At 38.7% G+C, this 14,479-nt stretch overlaps 1 protein-coding gene across 1 annotated transcript; it reads left to right on the forward strand.

Moving 5' to 3' along the window:
- The first annotated feature begins 1,072 nt into the window (after positions 1 to 1,072).
- Positions 1,073 to 2,466, forward strand: LOC113874205. The gene is made up of 2 exons (XM_027512429.1): positions 1,073 to 1,301; positions 1,481 to 2,466. The coding sequence occupies exons 1-2, from the start codon at positions 1,073 to 1,075 to the stop codon at positions 2,464 to 2,466; spliced, it is 1,215 nt and encodes a 404-aa protein (XP_027368230.1).
- The last annotated feature ends 12,013 nt before the right edge of the window (positions 2,467 to 14,479 follow it).

The raw sequence follows: 14,479 nt of genomic DNA on the forward strand, positions 1-14,479 counted from the left end.
GGAGACTCACAGTGGCCGTTGTTCACTATTGTGAGGAGTTATACATTTACATTAACGCACCTTTACATTCCTGTATATTTACCTTTCTGCAGTCTATTTCCAGCTTCTTTGTTGGCTTTTGTTCCCTTTTCTGCAAATTGCTTTCTATTTAGAACATTTATGTAAAAAACTTCTATGTTGTGATTCAATTTTACACGTTTCATATTCACTTTTCTTACTAAATTGTTTAATTTGCGACGTCTATTTCACTGTTACGTTAACAACACACTTAAAAGAACCCAAAGAGGACCTAATTCAGTCCCCAGATTGCTCTTGGATTATTTGTTTACAAAACTGTCATTTTTCACCGTAAACAAATTGGCACGCCTGGTGGGACATATCTAGTGTGTTTTGAATGATTGATTATTTTGTTGCATGATATTGTTTAACAGACGTTGTATTATGGCTAATAGAGGAAGGAATAGTGATTCTAGTTCTAGGAATGATAATTCTAGGAACGATGGGAGTACTACAAACCCAGAAAATGTAAGTGGCAGTGCTACTACTGCCGCACAACCCACACCGAGCGTTACCTACGCTGTCATCTCCCGTAGTTAGCCAATTTATGGCCACTATGCCAACCAATCCCAACATAAATCCTGGCCCAAGGCCAAGGCTGGGTGATCAGCCATTCGGCCTGCCTCTTGTGTGTATGCCACCTATCTTTGGAGTACAAACCTACTCCAACCCGGTGGTGACAACCGTGTCATCCCAAAGTCACACCATTCCACCAGGAATGGGTGTGGTCCATACCATTCCACCGAGAATGGGTACAATTGGTGGACTACCAAGAGCACACTTTTCGTTTGGAGCTTCGAGCGGGGAACTGCTTCATGTTAGCTCGTTTTCAAATGTTGCCTTACATTCCATGAGGCAACAAATGGATGAAAGTAATCACGAGATGGTCAATATGTTGACCCATCAAATGACCACTGTGTTGAATCCCATAGCGGAAACTACTAACAACAGCTATCAGGTTTTGGCTGAACAGATGCGTTGAATTGCTAACGTCTTTGGGGCGCCTCAAATCCCCATGAGGCAAGGGCAAAATGTTGCCCAAACGCCTAATCGAGATGCCACAAATTTTGATCGAAATGGTCAAACTTTCGAGCAAAATGGTAGGAATTATGGCCCAAACCTTTCGAGACAAAATGAAGGAAATTGCCAGGTGGACCAACCCCCAGTTTTTGCTCAAAATCAAAATGCTCCAGTTGAGCAAATTGGTAGGAATTTTGACCAAAACCTTTCGAGACAAAATAAAGGTGATTTCTAGGTAAATCAACCCTTTATTATTGCTCGAAATCAGAATGTTGATGAAATACTTGAGAAAGTTAGGCAAAATAATGTAGGGGGCATCAAATTCAATATCCAAACAACCCGAATCTCCAAAATATTTCCAATGTTGTCGAGCAAGTGTTGAACCAACATGGGTTCGACGTAGGGTATGCAAATAGACCTTATTTTGTCTCAGCATTTTCTGAGGCAATTTTGCAGGCTGAACTGCCTCGAAGCTGGAAAGTCCTGAAATTCTCTAAATTTGTCAGAAAGTCTGGTGAATCCACTGTTGAACATATAGCTAGATATATCATAAAATGTGGAGATTTAGCTCGAAATGAAGATTTAAAGTTGAAGTACTTTCTTAGTTCTTTGACTAAGGAGGCCTTTGCTTGGTTCACAACTTTGCCCTCAAATTCAATTCATAATTGGAATCAACTAGAAAGAAGATTTCATGAACAATTCTTTCGTGGCAAAGCAAAAGTTAGCTTAATGGATTTAGTCAATATAAAAAGAATGCATAATGAATTCATTGATGATTATCTAAATAGATTTCAACAAATGAGGTCGAGATGTTTTACTCAAATTCCAGAATATGAACTAGTCCAAATGGCTGTAGGTGGGTTAGAATATTTGATTAGAAAGAAATTGATTAATCAGCAGCTAAGAGATATGTCGCAATTAGCGACGAAAGTAAGGCAAATCGAGCAACTTAAGGCTGAAAAATCTTTTCCTAGAAAAATTGAGAAATTTTCTCAAAAAGCCAAAGTGGCTTACATAGGTCTCGCTGAGGGAGAAATAGGAAGCGAGAATGATTTTGACAAAGAAGACGTCGATTTAGGAGTAAATGAGTTGAATGTAGCTGAACTAAAACTCGGACCCCCTTATGTTTGCCAATCGTTAAAACCACTCAGAATGAAAGATAAAACTCGGCCTAATAAAAGTTATGCTTTTGATGTTTCTAAAGCTGATCATATTTTTGATATCTTATTGAAAGACGGACAAATTGTGTTATGTGATGATCATAAGATCCCTACTTTAGAACAAAGAAAGGGTAAAAAATATTGCAAATTTCATCATGTATATGGCCATTGGACTAATAATTGTGTTCGTTTCAGGGATCTAATTCAAGACGTTATTAAGCAAGGATGATTAAAATTTGAGCAAAAAATCAAAATGCCGATGAAAATCGATTATGATCCCATGCAAGTAGAAGCTAACTTCGTGGAACCTATCGACATACTGATGGTCGATGTTGCTAAAAAACAAAAGGGAACATTTGATCGAGTTGTGGAGGAAGTAGAGGGAAAAGGCTCCCTGAATGACACCTTGGAAGTCTTCGAAAAAAGAAGTTGAAATCTTCCCAAGGGCTGGTGACTCCTGCTGGACATTCTAACTCGAAAGAAAGAAGCTGACAGTGAAGTCATGCTATGCCCAAAGTGTAGCACCGTATTTGACAAAGCGGCAGGCAAAGCTTTCGAGCAAATTGAGATGAAGAAACACTATCAAGTGACCACTAACCAAGTGATCACCAAAAATAAAGATGTTCAAACTCAAAACGCCTCGATCACCATACGGGATCCCCAAATGGTCCAAAATAAGACCTTTTTACCTACTTAAAATGTTCCAAGCAACACATGGGTTCGAAATGTGCTACACCCATCACTGACTCGACCAAAGCTGCAAAGGGTCGAAATGGGAGGACTGTCACATCTAACAGGTATGCCCCAGTCGATTTTTGCACAACCTCAGCTATTTGCTCAAACTAGGTTCCATAGTCCATCAGGAAGCCATTTTCAGTCGAAAAAACCCTATTATAAGGCTCCTATGACTAAGACCCACTGGCGAAGGGCACAAAGAATCAGAAAGGCCGAATATGAAGCACAAGCCTTAGCCCAGGCCCAAGCTCAAGTTCAAGCCCATGTCCGAGCTTAAAATCAATGCCAACCAGCCCAGGGAAACACTGTCAGAAATATGCAATGCACCCCAGCCAGGATCGAGGTCAAAATGACTAAAGAAAAAGCACCAGTAATGCAAAAGGACTTGAAGATGAAGAGTCCAGAGATTGAATATGATCCGGATGACGAATTAATCATCGAGGTATTCGAATCAGGCATCGATGATGATCTTGAGGACATTGTGGGAGTAGTGTTGATGTTGCCTGCTGAATACGCCAAAGGAACCGGCGAAGGAGACGAAGATGACTTTTATGCTGACAATGAACCCGACAAAAACCCGTAGGGTTACTGTTATTTGGTGGAGGATGGTTCACTTGTCAGATCGTCGGCTACTTTCAAAAAGCCGACACGTGAAATGAAGAATCATATGAAGCCGCTGTACATTGCGGCTCGAATCAATGAGAAATTTTGAGTAAACAAAGTCCTCATAGATTCTGGGGCAGCTATCAATGTTATGCCTAGTTTTTTGCTGAAAAAGATTGAGAAATTTCTAGGAAGATTTACTACCCCACAACTTGGTGCTGACGAACTATGAAGGGAAATCTTCAAGTTCCAAAGGGGCTCTAATTGTCAACTTAAGGGTTAGGTCTATTTCTTGAGCAACCATTTTCGTAGTAGTAACTTCCAAAGCGAGTTACAACTTATTGCTCGGAAGAGAATGGATTCATGGAGTTGGAGCAGTACCTTCTTTACTGCATCAGAAGCTATGTCTTTGGAATAACGACGGAGTGTTAGAATATGTCGATGGAGATCAGAGTTATTTCAAAGCTGAAGTTCATGTGAGCAACCTCGACAGTAGGACGTTCGATAAATCTTTTGCTAACATCGCCCCACTCTATATAGAAGATGTAGGCAACCCTCATTTTGGCCAAAATCCTCACTTGCTAAATTTTCATGAAATTCGACACCAGATTCGTTTGGATCCTTCGATAGGTTTTTACGGCTTCCAAGAACTAGTGGAGGCCAAAAAGAATGAAGATGAGGAACCTTGAAGAGAGCCTTTTGGCTCGAATTTTGGCCTACGTAGCCGAAAATAAAATAAAGACGGCTCTTAAAGCCGTGGACACTTTGGAGGTTGATCAATCGAGTTCGGCCATAAAATCACAAAAAATTGAAGAAATCTCGGCTCATAAAGTTCCAGACCCAATCCAATACCATGCAGATATTAACATGGTCAAAAGTTCAGCTTATTTAGCTAAAAGAAGAGAAGCGGCCCTTAAAGCGGCCGAAGGATGGGAGGCTGATCCACCATATTTAGCCATTAAGGAAAATTCGGCTCATTTAGCCGAGCAGAAGCATACAATGCTCAAAACATGTATGATTCAAGAAGATTCGGTCTTAGAGACCGAAAGCAAAGAAGTGTGACTTGATTGCATCTATGATGACTCGCCGATTGGTTTCAAGGAGGATTTAGCTTGAAAAAGTCAAAAAATGGAGGCACAAGACCCCTTAGAAGAAGTGAACCTTGGAGACGAAAAAGGAGTCGAGGTTAACTTTCATCAGCAAAATGATTGATGTAGAAGTAAAAGACCAATTAATCAAGCTACTAAGGGAATTTAAGGATTGCTTTGCCTGGGATTACGACCAAATGCCAGGTCTTTCAAGAGAACTAGTCGAACACCGACTCCCAATTCGACCAAAAAAGAGGCCAGTGAAGCAACCACTAAGGAGATTTGCCCCAGAGATTTTGCCAAATATTAAGGAAGAGATCGAAAGGCTCCTTAAAGCTAAAATCATTTGAACAGCCAAGTATGTCAATTGGATCTCGAACATAGTCCCTGTGATTAAGAAAAATGGGTCTCTTAGAGTATGTATTGATTTCTGAAATTTGAATACTGCCACACCGAAAGATGAGTACCCTATGCCAGTAGCCGATATGTTAGTTGATTCGGCAGCAGGTAATGAAATTTTAAGTCTGTTGGATAGATATTCAGGGTATAATCAAATTTTTATTGCTGAAGAGGATATATCGAAAACAGCTTTTCGATGCCCAGGGGCTTTAGGAACTTATGAATGGGTGGTAATGTCATTCGGGTTAAAAAATGCTGGAGCCACATACCAGAGGGCCATGAACACTATTTTTCATGACATAATAGCCGAATTTATGCAAGTCTATATTGATAATATTGTTGTAAAATCTAAGTGTAAAAGTGATCATGTTAGTCATCTTAGACGAGCATTTGAAATAATGCGAAAATATAGCCTGAAGATGAATCCTCTAAAATGTGCGTTTGGTGTTACTGCATGACAGTTTCTTAGCTTCATTATTCACTAGAAAGGAATTGAAATCGACAAGAATAAGGCCAAAGCAATATCTGAGACACAAGAACCTTCGACTAAAAAACAGCTGCAATCATTGCTAGGGAAGATAAATTTTCTACGATTTATTTTCAACCTTTCTAGCAGGGTTAAAATCTTCTCACCCCAATTGAAGTTAAAGAAAGAAGAAGAGTTTCGATAGGAAACAGAACATCAAGCCATGTTCAAGGAGATTAAACGATATTTGACAAAACCACCAGTAATGGTTCCGCTAACGATGGGTTCTTCTTTGAAGCTGTATATTTCGGCATCGAACGAGACTATCGGTAGCATGCTAGCCCAAGAAGATGAAAATGGTGTCGAAAGAGCTGTTTATTACCTTAGTCGAATATTGATAGGAGCAGAATCTCGATATAGTCCAATCGAGAAATTATGTTTACGTTTGTATTTTTCTTGTGAAAAATTGAAATATTACATTAGGCCTTTTGATGTACATGTTTATTCACATCATGACATAATAAAGTATTTCTTGTCGAAACCTATTCTTCATGGTAGAGTTGGAAAATGGGCGTTGGCTTTAACAGAATACTCTTTGATTTATAAACCATTAAAATCTGTAAAAGGCCAAGTTGTTGCCGATTTTATTGTCGATCATTCGATTCCAATCAAAGAAGTTGATTTTACAAATTTAAAGTCATTGAAATTATACTTCGATGGTTCAAGTCACAAAAATGGAATTGGAATTGAAATACTAATAATCTCACCCGACGAAATCCCAACTAAATTGCTCTTTGAGATAAAATCAGCTTGTTCAAACAATGAGGCTGAATATGAAGCTTTAGTAGCTGGACTTGGAATGCTGCTAAATTTTGGAGCAAGAAATGTAATCATTCGAGGAGATACTGAGTTAGTAATAAAACAACTAACCAAAGAATATAAATGCCTAAGTAGAACCTCGTCGAATATTGGGCAAAAGCGAACAAGCTATTACAAAAATTTGACGAAGTCATTCTAGAACACATCCCTCGAAACCAGAACCAAGAGGCCAATGAATTAGCCCAGATAGCATCAAAATACAGAATCTCGAGTGAAAATCTAGCAAAATTAACAGAGATAAGGAAAAAGTTAGGACCAACAAATCTCAAGATCCTAAACATCGGTGAGTTATCTGATCAAGACTGGAGGAAACCTCTGGTTGATTATCTTAAAGATCCCAATACTCCAACTGATCGAAAAAAAAATTTGAGCAATTAATTATATAATTTTGGTTGATGAACTATACAAACAGAGTGTTGACGAAACTTTGCTTCGATGTTTAGGCGAACATGAGGCATATATTGCCTTAGTAGAAATCCATGAAGGGATTTGTGGAGCCCATCAAGCTGGAGAAAGGATGAAATGGACGCTATTTCGGGAAGATTATATTGGCCCTCGATGGTTAAAGACTGCTTTGAATACGTAAAATCTTGCAAAGAATGCCAAAAGCATGGAAATATTCAACATGTCTCAGCCACAGAATTGCATTCAATAATTAAGCCATGGCCTTTTCGGGGCTAGGCTTTAGATTTAATTGGCCAAATTCATCCTCTTTTGACTAAAGGCTAAAAAATTCATCCTTGTAGCTGTGGACTATTTTACAAAATGGGCCAAGGCAATTCCATTAAAAGAAGTTACTCAGAATGATGTTGTTAATTTCATCGATGAATACATAATTCATCGATTCGGAATACCATAAACATTAACAACAGACCAAGGAACTATTTTTGTTGGTAAAAAATTATCCTAATACGCGGAATCGTTGAATATAAAAATGTTAACTTCAACACCATATTACGCCCAAGCCAATGGTCAAGTGGAGACAGTAAATAAAATTTTGATAAAACTAATTAAAAAACACATTGGATCAAAGCCAAGAACCTGGCATGAAACTTTAAGTCAAGTGTTATGGGCATATAGGAATTCCCCAAAAGAAGCTACAAGGACAACTCCATTTCAACTTGTTTATGGCCACAAAGTCGTTTTGCCTATTGAGGTGAATCTACAATTAGTTAGATTACAACGGTAGTTCGAGCTACCAAGTGAAGATTATTGGGCCTTAATGTTCGATGAATTAAATGCCTTAGCTGAAATTCGTTTAAGTGCCTTAGAAAAAATGTTTCGACAAAAAGAAAAAATTTTGAGGTCATACAACAAAAAGGTACGAAGCAAGTTTTTTAAAGCTAGAGATTTAGTGTGGAAAGTTATTTTGCCGTTCGATAGAAAATCAAGAAAATTTGAAAAATGGTTGCCCAATTGGGAAGGCCCCTTCGAGATTGAAAATGTATTTTTAAATAATGCGTATTCAATTCGAGAACTTGGAACTAATAGTTGAGTCATGTTGATTAACGGTAAATACTTAAAACCATACAAACCAGAAATATATGAAGTGAAAATAAGGCAAATAAAAGACTAATTCGAGCAATGAAAGGCTAAACAAATAAATTTCATTTGAAGTAGAATTCGAGTATCTACAAAAGACCTAACTATTCAAAGAAAAATACATAAAAATAAAAAAGGAGGCTTCAAACGCATTTCAGTGTAAACGGCCCTCAAATTTTGATATCTGGTTTCGAGGGCCATGCATTGTGCATCCAAACTCGACATGTCCTCCATAGCTCGAGCTCTCTCAATGGTTAGGGTCTTCACACTTTCTATGAAATTCTGTCGTTTCCTCTCACAAGCCACACCAACCTTTTTCAACATTTTTGCCTCCTTTCGAGCCCTTTCGAGTTATTTCTCCAGATCAACGATCTTGTCTCGAATTCTTTCAGCTTCATATCAGCGTTAGTAGTCAATTCCTTTAGCTTGACTAGTCCAGTTCGAGCTTCTTTTAATTTATCAGAAGCTGAGTCCTGAACTGCTTGAGCTTGATCTTTTTTAGATCCGACTACAGTAATTTGGTCAATAATGGCCAGGGAGTCGATAAAAAGAGACTCGAGCAGTCCTTTGATCTTCGCAACCAAGTCCTTGTCAGTTGGAAGATTCTTCATCATAGGCGCACTGAAGACCAAGGACCTAAGCTCTTCGAGCAATTTTTCAGTGGAGTCAGTGGGCTTAGAGACTTCTGAGTGTGACCCAGAGGGAGTACAAGACGAAGAAGAAAATGTGAAGGTACCAGCCAAAATTTTGTCGATAGCCCCCTCTAGATCTTCCTCCACTATAGCGTTAAAATCATCCAAGTTCATTTCAGAGTTGATGGATGATTTTGGTGGCCCGACTTCGAGGTTGAGAGGACCTTCGACAGAAAGTTGGGGGTTTTTAGGGACTTGGTTTCCCTTTTCAACAATAGTGGTAATAGCTTAATGCAAGGGCTCCTCCTCCTCTGATTGATAAGTAATAACATCAACCTCATGAGAACCCAGAGGCGGTGTTTGTCGAGATGCAAGGGGCACCTAGAAAAGAGAAGTTAGAAAATCCACATTACAAAGGCAAATTTCGAGTAAAATCGTTCCTTACCTCAAGAGCTTGTTCTGTTTGAATTTGGTTCTCAGAACTCGAGCTTGCTGAGCTTGAGGCATCGTCCTTAGAAGAACTCGAAGTCCCAGAGCTTTTTTGAGAAGTTGCTTCATTCCCCTGCACTATGTTTTGGGAAGCAGCTTAAAGGTTTTTTCTCGAGCTTTTTTGAGACTCCTCAAGGATGGGGGTCTGATGAATTCACTTTTTATTATATTTTTACTTACCTTTTTGGTGCTCCTTAATAGAAAAAATGGACTTAGATAGTGCAAATAATATAGAAATCACATTTTGAGTAAATATCATAGGTTTATTATTTTTTGGTTAATTTGCATTTACTTACATAGATATAGATTGCAATTTTAATTATCTTAATAATTTTGCAGAGTCCCCAAGTTAATTTTGAGAAATCTTGGCCCTTGAATGAAAGTTGCCCCCAAAGTAGCCACTTTTAGGAGCAAAAGTGGCAACTATAGCAAGTCTGGGCATTAAAGGTTCCAAAGTAGCTACTATCAACCCCAAAAGTGGCAACTCCAGAAGCTCCAGGGACGCCAATTTTGAAGCATTTTTGCGCGTGGACACTATTGGCTCTCATAGTAGCCACGCGCACCAAAGTAGCCACTTTCAGCTTTAAAAGTGGCAACTCCAGAAGCTCCAGGAAACTAATTTTGAAGCATTCCTGCGCGTGGCCACTATTGGCTCTCATAGTAGCCACGCGCACCAAAGTAGCCACTTTCAGCACAAATAGTGGCAACTCCAGAGAAGTGGCAACCCTTCCATCCTGCGCGTGGACACTTTCAAGGCCCAAAGTGGACACTTTCAAAGGCAAAAGTGGACACTTTGGTGACATGTCATCCACTATAAATAGATTTTAGGAATTAGGGTATGGGACTTTTGACACTTTACACAATTTTCCTTTGCCAAATTGGGATAATTTCTTACGACATTGGAGTCTTGGGTGACAGCCAAGGGTCCTCTATAGGTTTTAATTTTCAATTTCCCTTTTGATTTTTGTTGAATTTACATTAATGCTGTTTACGTTCTTGCATTTCTTTCTCTTATTTGTGAAACCCATCCATATGGAGGGCTAAACTTTCTTGTAATTGCTCGTCAATGCACATGAATCTTGAATTCTTGGGATTAATTGCAATACAAATCTTTCTTTCCTTGAATTTATTAACCCCAATCTCTGAATGAAATGGAATTTGCATGAAGGGAACATTGCTTAATGAACCCTAATTTACCTAACGAAATTCTAATTCAAAATTGCTTAATTTTGATTAATCCTTGAGGTTGCTTAATCTTAGGGATAGAGATTGGAGCCCATTAAGATGCTTAATTTTAATTGGGATGTTAAAGTTAGTCTTCGCTTGTTAGATTAACTTAATTCAAGGGAAAAAAGGGGATTATTGAATCATTTGAAAGAATAATGATGGAACTCGTTGCTTGACTAGGGATTACTCATTTTAATTGATTGAATTTCATTAATTTACATTTCGTTCTTGATTAAAATCCAGAAATTGACAAACCTCCCCCCAATTTACTTGCTTTAAAATATATGTTTACACTTGTTCGATGTATGTTCCCAACCAAAAATTCCTTGGAGACGACCTAGGACAACACCCTAGTACTGCATCTATTTCTTTGCATATTTGATGAGGATTAACGACAATCTTTTGCATGACGAGTAGCTAAATTCGTTTCATCAGGGTCAAACGCTTTTTTAGTTCCTTCTGAACCCTAGGAGGCGAATTGACACTTGGAGTGCCACCAATTGAAACCTGTTACAAAGAAAAGGTTAAGGTATTGCTCGAAAAATAAAATTTTACTCAAAAAAAGCACAAAATACTTACCTCTGCTAATGGAGCTGAAGGTTGATCAGGCGTCGGCTGCATAGGAGTCGAAACAGCCATCTCGACAGAAACCTTAGGCTTGGTGGGAGTCTTGGGCTTAGGAGTGGTCTTAACCTAAAAGGCGAGATGTATTCAAAGCTTAAAAAGATACTTTCAAGAAGAATCACCCAAATTTAAGCCATTACCTTGGGGACACTAGAAATAGGCCGAGATATATTTGAGGAAGAACCCTTCTGAGGCACAGACGAAGGAGCTTTTCGAGAAGATTTGTGTTTTTTCTGAGGTGGCTCATCATCATCCCAGTTTTCTCGATCATATCTATCGAGAAATGGTTCAGTTAGGAGGGCTGCAAGAAAACAAGTCAATCAAAGATAGAAATAAATAAAAGAATATAAAAAAAATCCCAATAAGTGTATGGAAGGGTTACCGTTTGGAAATTTAGTAAGGACCTTTACATCCTGAATTTCGAGTGAAGATGATAAGGGTATGTTTTCAAAAAATATCTTGAAGTCGTTACCTTGCTTCGAAGAGGGGCTAGATCATTCAAAAAAGTCGAAGGAAGATCAACCCATTTTGGAGAAACTATGGGCAAAGCCAAAGCAAAATCACAATTTGGCAAAGGTGGAAAATTTGGGCAAAAACGTGAAAAAATGGTTTTCTCCAAAATAGGTTCAAAAGGGTGAAACTCTCGATATCTAGCCATCCTTTCTTTTGTTTTTTCTTGTAAAGAAATAGCAGCGTCAAAAATAGTTTGGGATATTCTTCAAGGTAAATACAATACATTAAAAAAACATTCAAAGGATTGAATTTCTCGAATGTGCGTACCTCTCGTCTTGGCTTTTGGATCTCCCTTTTGAAACAGAGAAAAAATAGAAGTCATCTTCTGGCTGCACGCCTCGATAGAAATATCATACTGATGATAATGAGTAGACCACCAGCTCTGAAAAGTATTAGTGCAATGGAAGATTGGTTCAAACTCGATAGAGGAAATCTTTGGCCTATGTCGCCTGAAGAAGCTAATAGCTTCAATACTCTTTCAAGCATTTTCAAGAACTTGCTGATTAGACCCTTCCAACATAAAAGTAGGCACCAATTGACCTAGGCCAAATTGTCAAGATACTAGATTCGGCTGATAAGCAACAACCTGATATGGCTAGGGGTAAAATTACAAAAAAGAAGCTGACATGAGAGAAATTGTCTCCATATCGTCAAACCCTCAGATTGGGCGCCAGGCGTTTTTGAGGGAAATAGATGTTTAAACCAAACTGGCCCAACTTTTCGAGCAGAAAACGGGGCAAGTTGAGGAGTAAAAGAATGAAGGCAAAAAGGTCAAACGAAACCCCTCTATTTCTCGAGAAACGTCGAGTGGCTCAGAGCTCTGTAACTTATCTTCAAAGATCGCATTCAGCCAAAGCTGAAGCAGCCAAAAAGGACCACTAATGACTGAAGGAAAGTCATTCGATCTAACCACCGCTTCATTCAAGTTCTCATATAAACTCCCTAAAATAAGTTTCCCAAGACTTATCGAGGATCCCTCATGTAAGAGTTGGGCTAGAGTAAGAAGAGTTTTGGGCACTTGGAGTGATCTCGAGCAGAAAATATAGGCAGAAAGCCAAAACATTAGGAAAACAACGTGTTCCTCATATGTAACAGGGCCATCTTGATTCATATTCAAAGTAATGAAGAGTTGGTAAGAGAGTTTTCAAAAATTTGGAATGACATTAGGATTCTTGGGGTAAGAATCTGGTCGAAATGAAGGACCAGTTAGCTTAAACCCAGTAATGGCCGCGACATCAAAAAGGGTTGGAGTAATCATACCACAAGAAACATGAAAGCTAGTTGCTCGATCCCAGAAGTAAAGAGAACTCATGATCATAGGAAAATTGTAGGACAAATTATACCTAGACAATTGAATGACATCATAAATTCCTATGGCCCTCTAGCTATCTTGTTTTTCGCTCCCAATTCTATCCAACTAAGGCAAATACAAGTCTTTGGTTACAGGAGGCATAGTTCGGAAAAAATTTTGGGCATTCTCGAGAGAATCCAAGGTATATTTGGAAGAGGATGCCAAGACCCCGTCAAAAGAAAAGGAAGATTTGATAGATTGTTGGGGAACAAAAGGACCTAAAAATGCATGAGGTTTCGAGCCTAATGAAAAGGGAATGAGTACCTAGGATTTCCAAATAGTCAACTTTTCCTCCTCGAGAGGCGGCTCTGGGAGGTAGCTTGAATGGCCCAAAGGAATGAGCTCAGAATTGGAGAAGGCAGAGGGAACCTTAGACTTGGATGCCATTTCGACAAGAAATAAGGGGATGGGAAAGAACTGGAAGAGATTTCGACACAAAAGAAGCAGAAAAGAGAGAACAGAGCTTTTGAGAGGAGAGTAAGAAGTGAAAGCGTAAAAAAATGAGAAGGTAACTCAACTTTTTTATACTGGTCTCTAACCTCGTGCAAGGCCCATATAAGAGCCCAAGTCCAGAGTGTTTTGGCATTTAGTGGGAAGATGAAGAGATAGTGGGGTGTCTTTTTGATAAAAAATGGCCTCAAATCCCCAACAGAGCGGAGCCCGTCTCAGTAATGGGGCATTTGTGGTAACTGCCAGGCAGTACCTGCATTTAGTGCACTGACTTTGGGCGACGTGCCTGACATAAAGCAGGTAAGTGGCAGAGGCGCCATAAGAAATGCCGGGAAAAATTAAACAAAAATTTTCCAATTAAATATAAAAAATAAAAATATTAAAATCTCATAAACTTGAGATATTAATATATTGAGGGGCATTTGTTTGGGGTAAGGAAAATTTTCTAAGTTAAAAATCATATTGAAGGAAGCTACATTTCGACAAAATGTTGAAACTCTGGAAGGAGCCTAAAAATAGCTATAGAGAAGTATTCATATCAAAAGGACACTTTTTGAGCTATTTTAGAGGTTTTTGTCACCTCGTTGATTTTCCTCTAAAACTGCTTGAAAAATAGGACTGACAAGAAAATATTCTAAAGTCCACAAAATTGAAGGCTTTTTCGAGGAGTTTTCAAATCACTGACACCCAAAACTACTCGAAAAACAGGACTGACAAGAAAATATTCCAAGTCCACAAAACTGATGGCCTTTTTGAGGAGTTTCCAAGTCCTTGACACCCAAAACTGCTCAAAAAACAGGAAGTGGTCAAAATATTTCTAAGTCCACAAAATTGATGGCCTTTTCGAGGAGTTTTGAGGAGTTTCCAAGTCCCTGACAACTAAACTTACTCAAAAAACAGGAAGTGGTCAGAAAATATTCTAAGTCTACTAGCCTAGTTGAGCTCTAGAGTCCCTCCAGAATTGCTCAAAAAACAGAAATGAGTAAAGAAAATATTAAGGCCACAAGACCTAGACAAGCTCTCAAAAAACCCCAGAATTAGTCAAAAAGAGAAGTAAATGAGAAATTATTCTAAGGTCATAACACTAAATGAGCCTCCTAAATTTCTCCTAGAAACACTCGAAAAATAGAAAAACAAAAAGTCTTGATAGGTCAAGTCATTGCAAAATCCAAAAGCGGTTACCAGCAGTCATCAACATTCACCACTACGCAAAGGAGATCGTGGACGATAGCAGTTACGAAAGA

Source organism: Abrus precatorius, unplaced genomic scaffold (genome assembly GCF_003935025.1).
Source record: "Abrus precatorius isolate BTA unplaced genomic scaffold, Abrus_2018 Scaffold8, whole genome shotgun sequence".
In the NCBI taxonomy this organism is placed as follows: Eukaryota; Viridiplantae; Streptophyta; class Magnoliopsida; order Fabales; family Fabaceae; genus Abrus; species Abrus precatorius.

Coding starts and splice junctions, on each gene's coding strand:
- LOC113874205 (XM_027512429.1), top strand. CDS start 1,073: ATGAGGCAAGGGCAAAATGTTGCCCAAACGCCTAATCGAGATGCCACA. Junction 1,302..1,480: donor CCTTTCGAGACAAAATAAAG/GTGATTTCTAGG, acceptor GGTTCGACGTAG/GGTATGCAAATAGACCTTAT.